Source organism: Lissotriton vulgaris, chromosome 5, assembly GCF_964263255.1.
Source record: "Lissotriton vulgaris chromosome 5, aLisVul1.2, whole genome shotgun sequence".
NCBI lineage: Eukaryota > Metazoa > Chordata > Amphibia > Caudata > Salamandridae > Lissotriton > Lissotriton vulgaris.
The window spans coordinates 398,705,789-398,726,884 of NC_141693.1; the positions used below are offsets into that span (position 1 = coordinate 398,705,789).

At 51.8% G+C, this 21,096-nt stretch overlaps 1 protein-coding gene across 2 annotated transcripts in view; it reads left to right on the forward strand.

The window, feature by feature from the left end:
- Positions 1 to 21,096, forward strand: part of CEP104 (centrosomal protein 104) — a 513,885-nt gene that overhangs the window by 423,176 nt on the left and 69,613 nt on the right. For both annotated transcript variants that reach the window (XM_086921737.1, XM_086921738.1), the window contains exons 15-16: positions 2,264 to 2,380; positions 14,063 to 14,096. In XM_086921737.1, coding sequence (XP_086777863.1) covers positions 2,264 to 2,380; positions 14,063 to 14,096 — 151 coding nt within the window. The remainder of the gene's footprint in view (positions 1 to 2,263; positions 2,381 to 14,062; positions 14,097 to 21,096) is intronic.

The window sequence follows — 21,096 nt, forward strand, 5'->3', positions numbered from 1 at the left end:
TAAATGAGCAAGTCCGGCAGGTCCTCCAGGGTTTTTGAGGTTGCTGTCCGCTGGAGACACCGGGGTTTAGCATTACTGCACTTACAGTGCCCAGGAATGGCCCTGGGCACAGGGCTCATGCACCTGTGCCCACACCACTGGCATAGTGCACCTAGCTGGAGGGGTGACTGAGGTATGCCAGGGCAGTGTGTTTGTGGGCATGGCACACAGGGCTGTGTGCCATGTCGACTCTCTGTTTAGTTCTGCACCAAGACACTCAGCCTGCAAAGGCAGTGTGTGTGTGTCCGGGTACAGGGCCCCTAAGGGTGGCACAATAAGTGCTGCAGCCCTTAGGGGTCTTCTCTGGTAACAACTGTAACAGTTTTGAAAGTATGCAGCTTAACTGTTTGAGCTTCCAACTTTGGAGCTGGTCAACTAGGTTTGAGTTTGTGAGTGGGCATAATATCATGCAAATTTGCAAATTAATTCCGTAATCGTCCATGCCTACCCCCCCAAAAATGCACCATCTCCTGAAACCAGCTGCTGTTACACTTATAGCATTACTTATTCCCTTGTGCACTCTCTCGCTTTCTCTTTTTATTTTTTGTATTCACCCCCTCATTCACTCTGTCTTTTGCCCGCACTCTTTCTCGCTGTTTCTCTTTTTTCTATGTTCTTCATCTATCTATCCATTCATTTTTTTCACACCCACCCTTCTATCCATTATTTAGAGTGCATTTAGCCAACCATATTTTTTGACCCTGACACACTGTTATACAGGCATCCATCAATCCAGTAATGTATTCATTGACCAGAACATCCAGCTATCCCATGCAATCTACCAACCACACTTTTGCGCCTTTACAAATTAACATTACAAAAACCATTCCTCAAAAACACTCTCTAAAACATTCATATAGACAATAGGTCTCGCCTTTAGGACCTTGGAAATGTTTCAAAATACAACAGTTTATAATATTGCACCAACAATATTATACTGCAGAGCTAAATACTTATAAGGTCCCAAAAGCAAAACCTATTGCCATATACAATAAGACCTGATACATCTTTAGTTATCCAGCACAATATCCTTAGTGCAACAACATCAATTGTTGCATAGCTAAAAACGTATAAGGTCCCAAAGGCGAGACCTATTGGCTATGCCAATGCTTGTTTAAAATGTGTTGTCAACCGAAGGAATCTAATGATGTTTTCATCTGGCACATGCACTTTATCTAATTAACAGCATCACGGGGTGTAGGTCCCACATGGCATGGGCTGATACTCCTGCTGGGTGACTTGATGGTGACTGAATATTTACATATTAGGCCCTATGTTCCGCTATTCGCAATGGTTTAAAATGTTATGTATTAATGTTTTATATCTGTGTTTTAGCTTCTGTATTGCACTTTTATGGTCACCATGGTAACCGGAAATGAAGTTTGATTACTGCTACTACTACTACTACTATTGGAAGACATTATTAGACCAACAGCCAGCAGCAAAGGCCTAGAAATAACTTCTGCTAGACAGTGACTGTGAAGGAAGCAAAGCTCTGTCCCAATAACATTTAGTACCTTCTTCCTCTGTGGAGTTAGCTCTGCTGCTGCTTTGCACCATCAGACGTCTTTACTCCTCGAGCAGGCAATTTGCTGCTTGGAGCAAAGGGGCAGTTGTTTGATTCTCTCCATGTATTGTCTTTGAAGTGGCCAAGAGATGGGGATGAAAGGGTGCCTGTCCTCCACAAAAGCAGACAGGCAAGGTGCAGCACACGCTTTCATTACAGCCTGGGCTATATCATTTTTTCCTTTCTATTTGGGGTACTAGGACATGGGTTTTTCTGGAGCATTGGTTTGGCAATCACTGAATTGTAATGCCAATGAGGCTGTTGGTATTACTCTTTCACTGAGGGGCACTAGTACTGGTGTGACAGTGGATGCACTGCTACTGTAAATGCTTTGGGGCAGTAGAATTGTGCCTGGGCACAAGGTTCATTTATAGTATTTCAGGGAGGTAACCCATCTATGCAGAGGCCATGCAGGTAGATGTTTGAACAGGCGCACATATGGGAAGCAGTGAACTATTGTGGGGCTCCTGAATTACTGCAGCTCTCAGCCAAAGTTGTTTTGCCCGTAGAAGCATGTACTATCCTACAGTATAGTAGCCTTGTATATTTTTTATTTTGGTGATGGTGGAGGCAGGGCGTGGGTTTCTGGGTGTTGCCTTTATTTTTTTATTGGTAGAAAAATTATTCCCTGACATAAAAGAGCTTTTTTTGCAACAGGCTCAGAAAAAGGCAGCTGCAGAAGAAGCGGAAAAACTGAAAAAAGAGGAAATCCGAGCCCTGCAGGAGCAGCTGGCTGCACTGAAAGACATCCAAGCTGAAGTGCAAGCAGGAAAGGTTGAGTTTTTTATATTATTATTTTTGTATTACACTATTTCTCTTCTCTCACACCACTAACCCCTCCCTGTAGACTGCTGATCTTTCCTGTTCTCACACCACCTCATGGCATACAGATTCCTGCTAATAAGAGATGAGGCAGAACATACTACCTTAATTTAAACTTCTCTTGCTGTGTTACCTTTACAACCAACTAGTCAAAATTAATTATTTGCCATTCACCCTAGTTTTCCTGTTCCAGTAGCACCTTGCTTTTCAATCAATCAATCAATCAATCATTACTTGTTGAGCGCTGCTACTCACCCATGAGTGTCTCAAGGTGCTGGGGGTGTAGGGGGTAGGGGTGGGTTTTCCAGGTCTGACTGGGAGCTGTGGTTCCTTCGAAGAGCCAGGTCTTGAGATCCTTCCTGAATTGTGTCGGAGAGGGGGAGAGCCTGAGATGGAGAGGCATGGCGTTCCAGGATTTGCTGGTGAGGTAGGAGAAGGAGCTTCCTCCGGGACTGGTCTTTCGGATCCAAGAGATGGTGACAAGGCCCAATTGAGTGGAGCGGATGTGTCTGATGGATACGTGGAATGAGAGGAGGTGGTTCAGGTATGCTGGTCCAGCGTTGTAGAGGGGTTTGTAGGCATGTGTAAGGAGCTTGAAGGTGACTCTTTTGTTGGATGAGAGCCAGTGAGGTTCTCGTAGACGTTCGGGGATGTTGAGGATCAGTCTTGCGGGTGACTGTCTTCCTGGCCTCAATGAGGATCCATCTGATGGTGTTCCCAAGCAGGCAAAGAGTGTGGAAGCATGATGAAGTGATGCCGTTGATTCTGGTGGTTGATGGTGAGTGAAGAGTCCAGTACGATGCTGTGGTTTCGTGCTTGGTTAGTGGATGTGGGGGGTAGCGTTCCTTGCTTGGTGGGCTACCAGGAGTCTTCCCAAGCAGAGGTGTTGGGTCCCGGGTTGAGGACTTTGGTCTTGTTCAAGTTGAGCTTGAGGCAGCTAGCTCTCATCTAGGTGGCGACAGCTTTCATCCCGTTGTGAAAGTTTTTTCTGGCGATGGTGAGTTCGTTTGTGAGGGAGAGAATCAGCTGGGTGTCATCAGCGTAGGATACAATGTTGAGTCCGTGGCTCCTGACGATGGCTGCGAGCGGGCAATGTAGATGTTGAAAAGCGTGGGGCTCAAGAAGGCACTAGACATCTGGGTTCCGAGAGGAACAGGAGAAGTCTAACTCGCGGTGTTCTACCGGTGAGGAAGGAACAGAAACAGCCCAGGGCTTTGTCATGGATGCTGTTGTTATGGAGTCTCATGATTAGGGTGCGCTGAGAGACGGTGTTGAAGGCGGCCGTGAGGTCGAGGAGGATGAGGGCTGCTGTTTCTCCCCGGTCGAGGAGGGAGGGGATGTCATCGTTGGCTTAGAGGAGGGCAGTCTCGGTACTGTATTTGCTTCGCAATCTGGATTAAGAGGAGTCCAGGAAGTGGTTGGCTTCGGTGAACTCGGAGAGTTGAGCGTTGAAGGACTTCTCGATCGCGTTGGCTGGGAAGGGGAACCAGGAGATGGGTCTGAAGTTTTTTAATTTCAAATGTGTTTTATTGGGTTCATAAGCAGTAGTATACAAAACAGTGCGAGAGATACGTAGTAGGCATATGAGGCAACTAGGCAGCAAGATATGCAATGATTATTATTTGATAAATTGCAGTTAGCGAAACAATAACGTAGTGCTGAAGGTATGAACACTTTTCTGGATATGGTAACAAAATCAGAAGCAAAAAATACCCCAACTTTAGCCCCCTCCTGCCCCCCAGCCTCCCATCCAGTTCCCACCCCCCCCCCCCAGTGTGCCGAACATGTGGGACAAACATCATTATAGTCGTGTAGAGGTCGATGTCATCATACAGGAGACTTTGCAGGGTCATTTGTGATCGCTGTGAGTCGTAAAATGCGTAAGTACTTAGGACATGTGATCTCATTGAATTCTTTGGACAGCAGGGAGAGCAGCGGGAGCCACACTTTCCGATAAGCAGCCGTGGATTGTGTGAGTGTGGCGTGAATGCGCTCCATGCCCAGGGTAAACCATATTTTATGTAGCCAACCTGTGTGGGTGGGTTTGGCGGTGGAGCCCCACAGGGACAGGATATGTTGTGTTGCAGCCTGTATGGCAACCACCATCTGGCGACCCCTCCGAGACTTTAAGGGGAAGGTGAGTGCGTTGGGTAGGCCCAGGAGGGTGTATGCTGGAAATCTAGGGATTTCCGTGTCAAATTTGGAGTCAATCTCGTCTAAGACAGCACACCAGTACTACTGGACTTAGCGGCAGTCCCAGAAGAGGTGAGTCAGGGTGCCCACTTCCCCACAGCCCCTCCAGCAGAGCGCGCTTCGTGTGGGATTGCCCTTGTTGAGCCGGACCGGTGTGAGATGCCAATATATGGCCAATTTTGTCGCCGCTTCCCTGGAAGCAGTGTTGCGGGGTGGTATATGCGGCCCTGTAGTGGACGGACCGCCATTCCTGGGGTGATAGGGCACTCCCAAGCTCTGCCTCCCATCTGTTTTGGCCTGCTGACTTGCCCGATGGGAAAGTGGGGGTGAGCATTTTGTAAAGGTCTGTTATGAGGTTTTGTCTGAGTGTTTCGTCACCAGCCACTTCTCGAAGACAGTCATGGTCCTGCCAATCAGGGGTGCAACGTCGGAGTGGGTAAGCCAGTGTCGGAGCTGAAAGTATTGAAATAGATGAGGGGAAGCAATGTCATAACTTTGAGTAATGTCCTTAAGGGAGAGGAAACCCTGCTGGTCGAAGAGGTGACCAGTGGAGAAGCTACTGATGTCTCGCCATTGTGCGAAGGCCATGGGAGAGTTGCCCGGTGGGAACTCTGGGTTGTCCAGAACAGGCGTGAGAGGGGAGGGGAAGGTGGTAAGACCTCTTTTGAGCGCGACCGCGTTCCAGACCTGCATGACAGTGCGAGTGATAGGGGACTTTAGGAGATATTGTGGTCGATGTTGTCTGAGAAGCTAAGGGACCCTCCATAGGGAGGTGCCAGCCATTGCTCTGTCTTGGAATAACCAGCGTTTCTCGGACACCGGCCTGAACCACTCCACCAAATATCTGAGCTGCGCAGCCTGGAAGTATTGCAACAGGTTGGGGACACCCAGTCCTCCCTCATCCGGGCTCCGGTAGGCTAGGTGTTTATGCAGGCGCGCCCATTTACCTTCCCAGATGAAATGATGGATGGCGGCCTGAAGGGCCTGGATGGTTCCCGCTGGGGGGGGACACACCGGTAGAGTCTGGAAAAAGTACAAAATTTTAGGCAGGGCCGACACCTTGATCGCTGCGACACGGCCCAGTAGGGAGAGCGGCTGTTTAGCCCAACGTGCAAGGTCGGATCGAATCCGGGAGGATAGGGCCGTATAGTTGAAAGTTAGCGTGGATGCTGTGGAGGCAGTGAGCGTGATGCCCAGGTATGGGAGGTGTGCCGCCGATGGGATTCCACCGTTATAGGCAGGTGGATTGATATGCGTTTGGGCGTTCTTGCCCAAGGGTAAGATAAGGGACTTCCCTTTGTTGATTTTAAAGCCGGAGACGGCCCGAAGACCTCCAATTCCTTCAGAAAGGCGGGGACGTAGCTGTCCGGGTGATCTAGGGCGGCGATGATGTCGTCGACATATACACCTATCACGTGGGGCTCCCGACCAAAAGTCATCCCTCGGATGGTGGGGTTGACGCGGATTTTTTGCGCTAGAGGTTCTACATAGAGGGCGAATAGAAGGGGCGAGAGGGGGCACCCCTGCCTCGTGCCCCTCTGAATCTCAAACGGGTCGGAGGGCAGGCCTCCTATGCGGACGCGGGCCTGGGGGCGGTGGTAGCAGCTTGCGATCCAGGCCTGAAAGCGATCTCCCACCCGGAAGCGTTGAAGGACCTGCTGAAGGTAGAACCAGTCCACTCGGTCAAACGCTTTTTCCGCGTCAATAGCTAGTAACGCGGAATCCGAGTTCTGGAAGTGGGCTTTATCAATCAGGTGTAGAATACGTTTAGTATTGTCGCTGCATTGGCGATTTGGGATGAAGCCGGACTGATCAGGCTCCAGGATCCCGGGCAGTCACGGTCCCAAGCGCGCAGCCAAGATCCCCGTAAAGATCTTCAGGTCTAGGTTGAGGAGTGATATGGGACGGAACGCGAGGCAGCAGGTAGGTTTTTTGCCCGGTTTAGGTAGCACAATGATTTCGGCTGCCAGCATGTCCGGAGGAATAGAGCTCGGCCCCTCAAAGGTGTTGAAGAGCCGGGTGAGGACCTTGGGCCAACAACTGGCTGAAAGTTTTATAAAACCCGGATGAGAATCCGTCCGGTCCCGGGGATTTAAGAGGGCGGAGGCGGGAGATAGCGGCCAGGACTTCGTCCAGGCGGATAGGGGCGTCCAAGGAATACACATTGTCCTGAGACAGCTCCGTTACATTTGCAGATTCTAGATAGGTAAGGACGTCCTCCGGCGAGACCCAGTCCGCCTTGTACAATGTAGCATAGAACGTCCTGAACGCTTCCGCAATCTGGGTCTCACCCGAAACGTCCCGTCCGGATTCATCTGTTAGGTTGGTGATCTGGGAGCGTTGAGCCTTAGCCCTCAGGGCGCTAGCAAGCAGGCGTCCCGTTTTATTCCCCCCGACATAGTAAGAGTGGCGGAGGCGCAGAGCTGCAAATTCCGCACGGTCGGTGTCTAAGCTGGCCAATTGAGCCCTGGCGGCCTTCAATAGTTTCCAAACTCTTGGGGCGCCAGTGCGGCTGTGGACCCTCTCAAGTTCAGAGAACTGGACCGTAAGATCGTCTCTCTTTGCTTTGCGGTCTTTGGCTTCTGCTGCAGCGATGGCAATGAGCTCGCCTCGAGCTACCGCTTTCACGGCCCCCCACAGGGCAGTCACCGGGGTCCCAGGAGTGTCGTTGTTGGTCAAATAGTCAGTGATGCGTGCGTGTAGTTGCTTGGTGACATCCGATCGGTGTAGTAGAGTCTTGCGCAGCCGCCACGTACCAGAAGGGCGGTTGGACCTAAGGACCTGTAGTGTCAGTTCCACAGCGTCGTGATCAGACAACGCCGCGGGGGTAATGGCTATGTCTTTAAGGATGGGGAGCAGTTCAGAGGAGCCCAGGAAGTGGTCTAGTCTGGCGTAGGTGTGATGGACGTGGGAATAGAATGTGTATTGTGAAGTGTGGGATGGGAGGATCTTCGTAGGTCCACCAGACCCTTGTTGTGTAGCCAATCCCTACCTGCGGCTGTTATGGCTCCCGTGGCTCCATATCGATGACCCGACCTGTCCATGGTTAAGTCCGTTACTAAGTTAAGGTCCCCCCCAATAAGCAGAGGCGAGTTAAGGGATTGAAAAGATTCGGAAGCAGCCTGTTTCAGAAAGGTTTCTTGACCAGAATTCGGGGCGTATAGTGAGGCAATCGTGAAGCGCTGTCCCCACACGAGGAAAGTGTATGCTAGCAAACTGCCTTTGATCTCCCCCACCCTGTCCCCCACGCAGCCGCGGAAGCCTCTGGAGACCAAAATGGCAACACCCGCCTTCTTATTCGGAAGCTAGGAGAAAAACTGCTGGGGGAAAGCGCGCAAGCGCATTCTATGCCCGTCTTTGAGTAGGAGATGGGTTTCTTGTAGTAAGCATATGTCGGCCCCAGAATTCTCCAAGTATGAGATCACGGCCCTCCGCTTAATCGGATTGTTCAGACCCATGACATTAAGAGTCAGTACCTTCAAACTGGGTTCCATCATGGGAGAGCACAAAGACCTCGAGCTATGTGAGTGCAGATGCCCTGTTGTAGCCTATAATGAATCGAAGAGCGAGTTAGCCCCAAAAGGTTCCCTGGCACACTGGGTCCCACCCTCAACCCTGTCCCCGGTCTGAGTCCCAACCACCCCCGCAAACACCCCAATAACAACCAGTGCCCCCCCCCTCCACCCAGAACCTGCCCCTCCTTTCCCCACCCCAACGTTCCAACTCTCAACCCAGCATCCTCTGCCCGAAGCCCCAACATGAAGGTCATGATGGTTGTTACCCCCCGCCCAACTCCCCCCCGCCCCCCCCCCCCCAACCCCCAACCCCCAGAACAGAAAAAGGTACCGTCCCGGTCCTGCTAGTTTCTGCAGGGCCGTGGTGAAGTTACTTATAGGTGTCATCTCCAGCGGCGGCCAACCCGGCCCCCCGTCCATCACCCCCCCAACATTTGATCAAAGTGTGTGCTGTGGGTAATCTCTCCATTGAGTGCATCAGTTATTCAGGAGGTGAAGTCTCTTGAGCTACCTCTGCTACCGCTGTTGCCCTTTCTTGCGTGATGACTGAGGCGGCAGGTTTCAACCGATGTGTTGGGGACCTCCTGCGGCCCACCATTTGCCACCCGCCTCTAGAAGGTCCTTGTGACGATTTTGGCACCGGTTCATCATTGTCCACTTCTAGACCCAGAAGAGCACATGTGTCCTTGAGTGAGCGCAGTTGGGGCAGGGTGCCGTTCCATTTAAAAATTAGTCTGAACGGGTGGCCCCAGGAGTATGGGATTTCCTGTTGTCATAAGAAATCAGTCGCTATTTTGAATTCCTTCCTTTTTTGCAAAGTGATGGCCGAAAGGTCTTGATACAAGGCAACAGGGTGACCTTTAAAGTGGAGGGGCTGTGCGCGCCGAGCTTCCCTAAGAATCCTTTCTTTGAGGGGGAAGTCAGGGAGAAAGGCCAAGATGTCCGGCATTGGGGCAGATGCTCTCCGAGGGAGTCCAACCCTATGTTGTCGGTCGATGCGGATGTTGAAGTCGGCGGGTTCGCCTAAGATGTCCCGGAAAAGATCCTGTAAGTAGCTAGTGACGTCTGACCCTTCCGTTTTCTGAGGGACTCCCCGGACCCGTATGTTGTTGCGAGGGGAACGGTTTTCGAGGTCTTCCGCATGAGCCTGAAGGTCCACCTGTTGATCAGTTGGTCTCAAGATCTCCTGCTGGAGCTGTTCTTCTCATCACTTCTGGTTTGGTCAGCCTCTTCTATAGCGAATACTCTCTCCCCAAGGCCTTCCACATCCCGCCGGAGCTCCCGGACCACTCCCGCCACCTCCTGTTTCAAGGATTTAAAGTCCTCCCTGAGGGAATTAAACAGCGATTCCAGAAAGGATCTGGTAATGGGCACTTAATCGCTGGGAAAGTCCGGCGGAGTCCCCGTGATCTTCGGGGAAGGTGGTGTTTGCTGGGCCGAGGCTGAGATTTGGCCAACATCTCCGGGAGCGTCTGGTTCCCTTTCTTCCCTAGTTGGCCCGCCATGCCCCGCGCCACCGAAGTGGCCGACTTGGCCTGCGGCCCTGGTAGGGGGGGTCGGGGAAAGTGCGGCGTCCCTTCGTCCCCTGGGGAAAAGTAGGCTGCGCTGCTGGAGGATCGGTGTTTTGCTCCGTCCACTAGGACGTCAGCGGTTGGCGACTTCCCACTCTCCCTTCCCGGACAGGATGCCTGGAGCCCACTGACTTCCAGATGCAATGGCGTTGTTTAGGGCCTGGACAACAGGAGACACCCACGCCACCGGCTTGTCTTCAGGGGGCGCGTATGTATGTCTCTGCCTTGTTGTGCGGGTTAGTAGAGGGGGGACCTTCAGTCACCAGGTAGGGTATAGTGGGGAGGCAGATTCTCCCTGCGGCTAACAGTCTCGGCCCTCAGATGGCCTCCAAGCATCCACACAACCCCCTCACATACAGTAGATGGTGCCCAACTGTATTGCGACCACCCTGGGAATCGCAGCGTTGTGTCCTCGACATTCAGCAGAGTGTCCGACCCAGCCTGTCCGCTCCCCGGGAGCTCGATTGTGCCCCCCGAGTTTCTCCCGCAACACCCTCCTCCACTCTCCTCACCTCCGGCTTCAACGCTGCTCTATCGTGTTGCTGGCGTCTGCATCATTCTCCGCCGCAGTCTCTGTCTGTCAGCCCCCCTCCCCCGCTGCTGTCCCAGGTGGGTGCGGGGGAGCAACATCCCCTCTGTTCTTCAGGTCTGTGTGGGGGGCCCCAGGCGTTTGCGGCTATCTGCAGCCCCGTGTCACCAATGTCCCGGGAGGTTTTGTTTTATGCCTCAAAGCCGGGGCCTAGATTATCGTGACGGCTGGGCCCCTCCGCGCCTCCGGCGAGTCGAATTGGCTCACCAACGCCGTAGGCACCGGTCCACAGAACTCCGCGTGGTCACTGCCTGCACGCAGCCTCAGCGGAGGCCGCTCTTCACCGGGGGCACCGGGCGTCCTCGGCTGTCAGTGGGGCCGCCCCCGTGCTTTCGGCACCGTCGGAGTCTCCGCCCCAGGCCCCAAAGCCGGGGCCTCGAGTTTCGCGCTTCCCGGCCAGGCCTCTCCGCACCTCCGGTCGGGTAGCGGTGATTGCCAGCAGCATTAGGCAGGGGGCTCTTGGCTTGAGCCTAGTATCGTGGATCGTCCCCGTGGGTCTGGCGGGCAGCCTCCCCTTTATTCAGTTTGTCGGTGCGGGAGCAAGAGACCCACAAGGCGGTCGGCAGTGTCAGGTGGCCGCCATTACACGGGAGCGCCGTCGGGTCGTCTCGGTACCAGAAAGCCGCACAAATGAAATAAGTGCCGCGGCGGTGCTCTGGGTGTCACAGCAGCTGTCGGCTTTCGAATGCAGGGGTGTTTCAGGGGGTTAGAGAGATAAGGCGATGCATTTAAGGGCTTTTGGCAGGGTTCAGGACGGGGAGCCACAGAGACCCACGTCCGACTAGGTCGCCATCTTGGACACGCCCCCGGGTCTGAAGTTATTTAGGTTGATCTGGTTGGCTGACGATTTTTTCAGCAGGGTGTTGATCTCTTTGTGTTTCCAGTCATCTGGGAAGGTGGCAGTCTGGATTGAGCAGTTGATGGTGCGTCGTAGTTGGGGGATGATGATGATGATGGTGGTGGCGGCTCTGTGGAAGATGGGGTGCGGGCAAGCGTTCGAAGGGGTTCCGGAGTGAATGCTCTTCATGATCTTGAAGGTGTCGTGTCTTGAGAGCAGGGTCCAGTTGAGCAGGATCTGTTGAGGGGCAGCGTCGTCTCGTGAGGTGGTGGCGGGAGTGATGGGCGGGTCGTGGTTGTTGCAGCTGTCCTACAGCTGCTTGATCGTGTGGTGGAAGTAGGTGCTAAGTTTGTTGCAGAGGTCTTGGGAGGGTGGAACTTCTGGGGTCTTGCTGTGAGATTTGGGGAACTCCTTGACGATGGCAAAGAGTTCTTTGCTGTTGTGTGCACTGGAGTTGATTCTGATTTGAAGGTCCATTTTCTTTGCGGTTTTGACGAGGGTGTGGTGTGCGGAGGCGGCGGATTTGAAGGCGGCGTGGATTTCTGGGGTTTTGTTGTTCCTCCATCTCTTCTCGAGCCGTCTACAGGTGCATCTGGACTTGGGAGTGAACCAGCTGACTTTCTTGGTGTGTTGCTTAACGGGTGCTATCTTGAGAGGCGCCAGCATATCAGAGCAGTTGGAGATCTATTGGTGGAGGTTGTGTGCTGAGTTGTTGGCGTATATGGATGTCGGAGGTGTGGATGTGCTGAAGGAGGCAGTGAGTTGTTCTTCAGTGATCTTGTTCCAGTTGCAGGGGGGTCAGTGGGTGTGTTGATGTACTTTGGGTTTGGTGAAGGTGAAGAGAACGCAGTGGTGGTCGGTCCAGAGGTGTGGCGGAGTGTGATGTTTTCGCTGGTGGAGAAGACTGGGTCGATTATGTGTCCTTCTACGTTGGTAGGAGAGGTGACGAGCTGCTTGAGTCTGATGTTGGCGAGGTTCTCCAGAAGGCACGCTGTGTTCTGGTCCTTTGAGTTGTCCAGGTGGAAGTTGAGGTCACTGAGTTGGATGTAATCGGTGGACGCGAGAGCCTGGGGTGTGATGAAATTGATGATGGCGTCGGTGAAGGGCGGGCGGGCCAGGAGGTCTGTAGACGAGGGTGCTGTGGAGGGTGGTGTTGGAGTTAGTCTGGACCTAGAAGTGGAGATGCTCCATGGTTGCTGTGAGGTCGTCCGAGCGGGTGGTCAGGCGGAGGATGTTCTTGTGGACGATGGCGATGCCTCCTCCGGGTCAGTCAGTACGATCCTGCGGGTGATCTAGTAGTCGTCGGAGATGGCTGTGTCCGGGTCCGAGCTGGGGTTCCTCCAGGTTTCCGTGAGGAAGGTGATGTTGTGGGAGATAGTCAAGGAGGTCCCAGATTTCTGTGGCGTTTCTGTGGAGGGAGTACGTGTTGAGGAGGATTCAGCTGAGCCGGTCAGTTGTGATGTGGGTTGGCTGGGCAGCAGGCAGAGCTGAGGTGCGGAGGTGGGTGAAAGTGCAGCTGCAATTTCGGCAGAAGAAAGGTCCTTGGGAGTCCTTCGGCGATGCAAGGTGGTAGGCTGCATGGCGTCCTGTGTTGAGGGTGAGGAGTGTGCTGGCATCGTATCGCTGGAAGGTCTGAGAACTAGGGTCAGTGGTGCTGGGCACGGTCCAGGTGCGATGGGCCAGACGGGCTTGCCTTTGACACGTCGGCGGCGCTCCCACTGCTCGTGGTTGCGCAGCATCTGCCATTAGGTAGAGTGAGGGGAGGGCTGGACAACTGGGAGGTGGAAAACTGGTAATGTGGTGCTAGGAAGGGTCCAGAGCCACGAGGGTCGAGCAGCTGCAAGGGCGCGGCTGAAGGAGAGAGAAAAAAAGTGAAAAACAGCAACATCAAAAAAAGGCAAAGAGAGAAAAAAGCAAAAAAGAGGCAGTTAGCAAAAGGACAGAAGGCAGAACAGCAGCAGAGCAAAGATGGCTCCCCACTAGACCGCTAGGGATGAGGTGCAGGCAACGTGAGTGGAGGACGGTCTCAAGTCTCCAACTAGTGAGGGTCAGTGAGCCTGCAAGACGCAGCAGCTACCAGGCGGAGCTGCACAGGAAGGGAACAGATAACTGATAAGGTTAGTGAAGTTGCTTCTTTCTTAGAGCAGCAGCCGCCATTAAGTAGTGTGAGGGGGACAGCTGGGAGGCAGGAAACAGCACTACGAAGGGGGCGGTCCTGCAGGCATCGAGCAGGGGCACAGCACAAAGAGAGAAAAAGTGAAAAACAACAAAAAAGGGGTGAAGAGAGATAAAAACAAAAACGAGTGCAAAGAGGCAGAAAGCAAAACCACAGAAGGCAGACCAACAGCAGAGCAAAGATGCTCCCCACTAGAACACCAGGGAAGAGGCGCAGGTGGGAGCCTGCTGGTGTAGGAGGGCCTCGAACCACCAACCAGCGAGGGTCAGTGAGCCTCCAAGGGGCAGCAGCTACCAGGCGGAGCTGTGATGAAGGGAAGCAGATCACTGACCAGGCCAGTGAAGTTGTATCCCTTGATGCCTAATTTACTACGTTTAATGATGGGAGTTGTATTGCTGCATCAAGCCTTGAACATACTTAGCTAGGAGAAAATGTACACCTTGTTTATGGTTCCTGTGCTTTTAGCCACCCAGCAATTGCAACATTAATTTTCTGCCAATGGTAGTACATCAAGCAGGTGTGGTCTAGGGGACCACATGCTTACATAAAGTAGGTGTGGTCTAGGGGACCACATGCACTAGTTAGACATGGAATCAGGAGTCCTATACTCTTACCTCTTCTTCCCAGTTATGTGATCCATGCTAACTCTTTTCCTTAGTTTCTCTGTCTTATTGTACACAGCAAATATATTTTTGTTGGACTGAATAATTAACATCCTTAACTTTGATTATTTATTTGTATTTTGTGTTCAGGAAAAAGAACCAGATGTGCTGAAACCGAAAGTTGGTAGGTAACACCTTAAAGTCTTTTTTACCTTCTTTCTTCTCCATATAGGTTGTTTTATATTTTAAATTGAAATTGTATTCCAGTTACCATAATGTATTGTCTACAACGTATCAAAGAGGATAGCCATTGAACAGGTGTAGGTACAGTCCACTACAAACTTGTCCTCCTGATGGTATGTAGGGTTTTGATTTCAGAAAGACTGGTGAATTCCACTACTGCAGTGCCCAGTCCTGTTCATATCGTCACCAAAGTCCTCATGCACATGCACAGGGCATGACTTGTACCCAGATTCGGTTGAGCCAGAAAGACAGTCTGCGCCAGAACAGATAAAGTTTTTTTTTTTTTTTGTGTCCTCATTTGCCACCTAATCGATCCAGGGGCATTCCTCCGCGGGACCCCGTAGCCTTTTTATACAAATACATGTACATTTTTAAGGTACCGTCAATTTTCCCTGGAAGGCGGTCTGATGTCGAAGCTGAGAAATAGAGCCCCACACGATCTAGCTCCAATACACACCCAATATGGGCTGATCGTCCAATTTAGCTATGGCATGGGGCGCCTCCCGTTGGACATGGAGACAGAGGCTTAATCATCGGACCCGGGGGAAAAAAAAAAAGAAAAAAAAAACCCGGGGTCCTAACTGTTCCGACTCCACTCAATTAAGAAATTCCAAAATCTCACTGTACGGGGACTACGTGTTCTGGCCAAATCTGCTTTTGATGTGATGTACAGTGAAGACAACCACTCTGCATGAGTTGGTGGGTTGATGTTAACCCAATTTTTGCATATTTGTCTTCTAGCTAATAATATGGCGTAGTATAGGAACTCTCTTTCTAATCCTTTGATATTATCACTCAGTCCAAATATTACCAAGGACCAAGAGAGGGGGATAGAGGTTTTAAGGATTGAATCAAGCGATGTCTTTACTTCCTGCCAGAAGTTGGTAACATTCGGGCATTCCCAGAACATATGTAGATCTGAGGCAGCTGGCAGGGAACATTTACTGCAGCATTTTCCCGGTTGAAACTTAGAAAGCCTTTTGGGGGAATAGTACGCCTGATGTAGTGTAAACAATTGATTACGCCTCAGCCAGGCTGGTTTGATGATCTTATAAAGAAGCGTAAAGGATTCAATCCATTTCCCTTCTGCCTGGGGTTCACCCTCTCCACCCCATAGCTTTGTCGGAAGATTAAGCTCATCCTCTCTTTCTTCCAAGATGCTCCAATAATGTGCAGCAACCTCCTTTCCCTTGTGATTTTTCCATTAGATTTTTCTCTAATAAACTGTCTCCTCCGAATTTGTTTTTTTTAGTTGTTTGAGAACGAAACCAGCTTGAAAGCTGACTATAGACAAACCAAGATAATGGTGAGGTTGCCTTGTCTGAGAATATTTCCCAATCAATAAGAGAGCCATCTTCTACTAATTCTCCCCATCTTGTAATTCCTGCTTCTTGTAGGACTGGTTTTATTGTCTGTGTGGAATTCGAAGAAAGTCCAGGAAAGTCCCATATCGGTGCATAGTCAGAAAAATATGCAATCCCCGCCTTCGATTTAATTTGAGACCATTCTTTTATGGGGCAGTATAATGTCTTCAGTCTGACTTTTTTTAAAAACCTCTGATGCCCGAATTTAAATAGGAATCCGTCCGATGGAAGGTCTGAACCCAATAGCATAGCTTTGAACATGTAACCGTTAGAGTTGTCTAATGGGGACTTTAATAGCATCCTGGAGTGGGTCAGGTGAAAGGCCCACGCATAGTATTCCAGGTCTGGCAGAGCAAGGCCTCCTTTTTCCCTTCTCCTTCTCAGTTTCTTCCACGCCAACCTGGATGATTTGTAACACCAAACAAATGAATTTATGTTTTGTTGTGATGTTTTTAATTGGTTCGTGTCAAATATTAAAGGAATTGTATTGAAGAGAAAAGTGTATTTCGGGAGAATGGACATTTTTACTAAGCTAGTCCTTCCATAGATGGTGAGAGGTAAAAATGATCCGGACTTCATTAATATCTTCGCTTCGTGTGAAACGCGGTCTAGATTGTTCTGAGCCAGCAGGTTAGGATCTTTGGTGATTCTTTTTTTTTTTTTTTTTTTTTTTTTTTTTGAAAACCTTTAATTACAAGTGCACGATACACAGCATCTGCCTACAACCCCACCGGGCCGGCCGCTATGACAAAAACTTGTTGAGCAAAAAATGTTATACCAGGCAGAACGTTGCTGGAGCAATCTATCACATCAACATTATCGGCAAGAGCGTAGTATCATACAAATCAGGATAAGAGAGGTTTAATTTTATGTTTTTGTTGAACTGAACACAAACAGACAAACACATGGTATCATGGTGGCAAGGGTTGCTGGAGGTGGGAGGAGGGGAATGGATGTAGGAGAAAAAGCGAGTGTAAGGGGGGGGTGGCGCGAATAAGAGAGCAGAGCATTTGGTGAGTGGAGGAGAGGAACGGAAATCACGGAGAGGAGGGGAGAGGGACTTCGTAGTCAAGTGGAGGAGAACAGATGTCTCCACGATAAGTGTTCCAGGGAGTCCAAACTCTGGACCACTTCCCAGGGCGCCCCCGGGCCTCATATACCGTCTTCTCTCGAAACATGGACCAGTCCATGTTTTCTTTCCAGGCACTGAGCACTGGCGGTCTAGGGGAGCCCCAGAGCTGTGCGATATCCCTCTTCGCGATCATATTGCCCAGGGTGACCCAAAGTGTCTGGGCAGCAGTGCAGTCAGACGGTTCCCACACATTCAACAGACAACGACGCGCCTCAGGAAGCAAGGGGACCCCCGTGACACGACTCATAACTTCATGCACCCTCGACCAATACGCTACAATCACTGGACATTCCCACAGAACATGAAGAAAAGTACCATCCATCCCACACCCACGCCTGCAGCGTCCGTCAGCAATCAGACCCATTCGCACCAGACGCACTCCAGTAAGATACACGCGATGGAGGATTTTCAATTGGACAAAGCGAAGTCGTGCCGGAATAGCCACCTCCTTAGGGGAGGACACGGCGGACTGCCAATCCTCGTCGTCCAATTCAAGTCCGTCAGCAGTCCAGGAAGCCCGGAGCTTCTCGAGCTGGTCAGCTCTGTTATGGATGAGCTTTTTATAAATTAAGGAGATGGTACTGTCTGGGACATGGCCATCTAGAACTCGATCCTCCAAAGGGGAGGACTGCGGAACATCAGTACCGGAGGGGAAGACAGAAGACAAGGCATGTCTGACCTGCATATAACGGAAGTACTCCCTATCGTCGAGCCGGAACTCCAGCTTTAGTGATTCAAAGGACTTAACCGCGCCACGTGTCCAAAGGTCCCCCACAGTACTAATCCCAATCATGTCCCATTTCTCAAACCCCTTCGTCTTCCACAGGTTGCCCAGTCGCTCCGAGTCGTATAGTGGCGTCATACGTGTCAGTCTACCACCCCAGCCCGTGGCCACCGTAGCATCTCGCCATGCCCGCACTGCACATTTCGTTGGGCCCGTAAGGAGTCGAAAGGGGGCGTTAGAGTATAGCGCCCTATTAAAGTTGCCGCCGGGCAACAACAGCTTATCCAAAGCAAAGGCGGGGGCTGGCTCCGGAGAATATGTCGCATGGTTGATGGCGCTCAGGTGCGAGGCCCAGTAGTACCGTCTAATATCCGGTAGCGCAATACCCCCATCGTACCAGGAGAGTGTGAGCTTAGATAAGGCAATTCGGGCACGGCCATCCCAGATAAGTTGCCGCTGTAAACTTTCGACTTCATGGAAATAGCGGGCCGGAACGGGGTCGAAGAAATTTTGCAGGGCATAGAGGAAGCGGGGAAGCGACATCATCTTAAAGAGCGCCGCCCGGCCCAATGGGGATAAGGGCAGTTCGCGCCATCGCCGAACATCCTGCTTCAGCCTGCGGAGCGGAGCATACAAGTTCCGCTCATAGCGGACCGAAGAGATCATGGATACATGGACCCCCAGATACTTAAAACCGTCAGTCGCTACCAGGATGGGAAATCTACGGGGGAGAGGCGGTAGAGTACCAGCTGTGGCGTAGACACAGGACTTGGTCCAGTTAATGACCAGCCCCGAGTTCTTACCGAAGGACGTAAGGACGTCGAAGAGGACATTGAGTGACTTCTGAGGGGAAGTAAGATAAAGGAGGATGTCATCCGCATACAAGGAAACACGATCCTCGAGGTCAGGGGACCATCGGATCCCTTTGATCGAGGGTTCCCACCGGAGCCACGCGGCAAGAGGTTCGAGTGCCAAAGCGAACAAAAGCGGAGAAAGGGGACATCCTTGACGTGTGCCACGGCCCAAAGGAAAGGGGTCTGAGCATCTCCCGTTCACAGCGACCTGAGCTAGCGGCTGTTCATAGAGAAGCTTGACCCATGCGATGAAGGTGGGGCCAAAGCCAAATTTGGCGAGGACTGCCCATAGATAAGGCCATTCAATGGTGTCAAATGCCATCGTGGCGTCAAGGGAGGCGATCACTGCTGGCTCGGCGAGAGTAGAAGCTCTCGCGAGGACACTGTGGAGCCTACGTAAATTAAGAGCAGTGTTCCTGTGAGGGATGAACCCGGATTGATCCGGATGGATCAAGTCGCAGATAACAGCAAGCATCCGATTGGCCAGCACCTTAGCAAGGATTTTGGGTTCCGCATTAAGGAGGGAGATGGGGCGGTACGAGGCACAGCGGTCACGAGGTTTGCCATCCTTATAAATGACCACTATGGTAGCAAGGCGCTGCTCAAGGGGGAGGCATCCGGCCTCAACCGCCTCAAAAAACATGTGACGCAGATGAGCGGCCATCTTGTCAGGGCAAAGTTTGTAGAGTTCAATGGGGAGTCCGTTAGGGCCCATTGCCTTACCCGAGCGAAGGGAACGGATTGCGAGGGCAATCTCGTCGACAGTAAAGGGGGCCTCCAAAGCGAGGCAGTCCTCATCAGACACGGTAGGCAGAGCAATGTCACGCAGGAGGAATCTGGAGTCGGCCTCATCTCGATCACTAACAGGCGTATAAACCATACGAAAGTGGTCAACAAAACACTCAACAACCTCACCCGGATCCGAGACAGTAACACCAGAATCACGAACAATGGAGGGAACAACACGACTCGCACGCTCAGTCCTATCCAGCCATGCAAGAAGCTTGCTAGCCTTGTCACCCACATCGTACAGTCGACCAAGTTGATTAGACCGCATCAATTTAGCAGCATCCGTGACACAGGCCTTATAGTCTGCTTGTTTCAGTTCCAATTCATGCAACAGTGCAGGCGTGTCATTCCCACCCAACTCACTTTCAAGCGCAGTGATTTCAGTTTCAAGAGCCACAACAGCCTCCCTCTTCACCCTACGCTCAGTAGCAATGAGTGACAGGGCGGAACCCCGAATAACCGTCTTGAAGGCCTCCCAGAGAACAGTGGGGGAAGTGACAGAGCCCAGGTTCTCAGAAAAATAGCAATCTATTGCTTTAATCAAGTCCGAGCGGAGCCGGGGGTTTTTAAAATGCCAGGGGGGAATCGGGGGGACTCTGTTACCATGCCGACCACCCACAGAAATCGTGATCAACAGGGGGGAGTGGTCCGAGATACCCCGGGGAAGGTGCCGAATCTCACGAACAGTGGACAAAGTGGAGGCTAACATAAAAAAATAGTCAATACGGGAGAGGCTGCCGTGCGCGCCAGAATGAAAAGTGTATTGTTGGAGCGTGGGATGTAGTGAGCGCCAGACATCTACTAAGCCAAAAGTGTCAGCCATTTCACTGAGCCACATCTGGGACTGTGGTAATACTCTAGGGGGTAGTCGGTCGCAGTCGCCGGACATGACAGAATTGAAGTCCCCGCCCAGGACCAACAGGCCGTCTGGCAGCCCAAGAAGAGTCCTACCTAAATCAGCATAAGTGGTAGCCTGCAGTCCCGGGGGGATATAGACAACAACAAACACGACCTGTTTACCCTCCCACCTCCCCGAAACAGCAGCATACCGCCCACGCTCATCAAGGATAACATCATCAATAGCAAGAGCAAGGGAAGACTTTACCATAATACCCACACCCCGGGAACCCGAAGTGAAACCCGCATGTGCAACCAGTCGATAACCCCGGCGGTCTAATGCCTTGCAAGCGTTACCAATCAAGTGGGTCTCTTGAAGGAACACAACATCAGGGGCGTGGCGCCTCAAAAATTGCAGTACAATGCCCCGCTTAATTCTATCACCCAGACCATTCACGTTCCAGGAAAGAATCCGCAGTTCACCCCCCCCCCCCCATTATGGCAGAAACATTCCACACCCACCCCCCAGCAGGACCCACTATGGACAATCATTGCAAGATATGAAATACCATGAAACAGAGAACAGAACAAATGAAACGAAACACAAACCAGTCCCCAAACACCGACCCCAGAACCCAAACCCGTTACAACACCCCCCTCCCTGCACCCCTGCTGACTAAAAAGCCACCCCCAACTGCAGTGTGCCTGTCGCCCCATACTTCTACACAAAGAACCCCCCGAGGAGGAAGGGAGAAATCACCCGTTACCGCACCGCCACGGGCAGAGTCATCAGAGAATAAGTCAATATGTACAGTACGTTGCATAGTCTCAATCGGAACCTCCAGGGCATCTGTTACTCCTGGGCCTCTGCACCACCCTCCGCACCACCAGGGCCTCCGCTCCCAAAGTCATCTGCCGGCAACGAGTCCAACCAGTCGGCAGCACGTTCAGGTTGATCAAAGAAATAGGCACGTTCCCGATATTCAATCCGGAGCCGGGCCGGAAACAGCATGGCGTATTTCAGTCCCCGGTCCCTTAGGCGACGCTTCACTCCGAGGAAACCAGATCTTTGCCGCTGCACTTGAGGAGTGAAGTCGGGATATATGGAGACAGAGTTATTGTCATACTTCAGGGGACCATGCTTACGGGCGGCCTGGAGGATAGCATCCCTGTCCCGGTAATGAAAAAGCTTGGCAATGATAGGCCTCGGCGGATTCCCCAGCTTCGCTTGACCTCCGGGG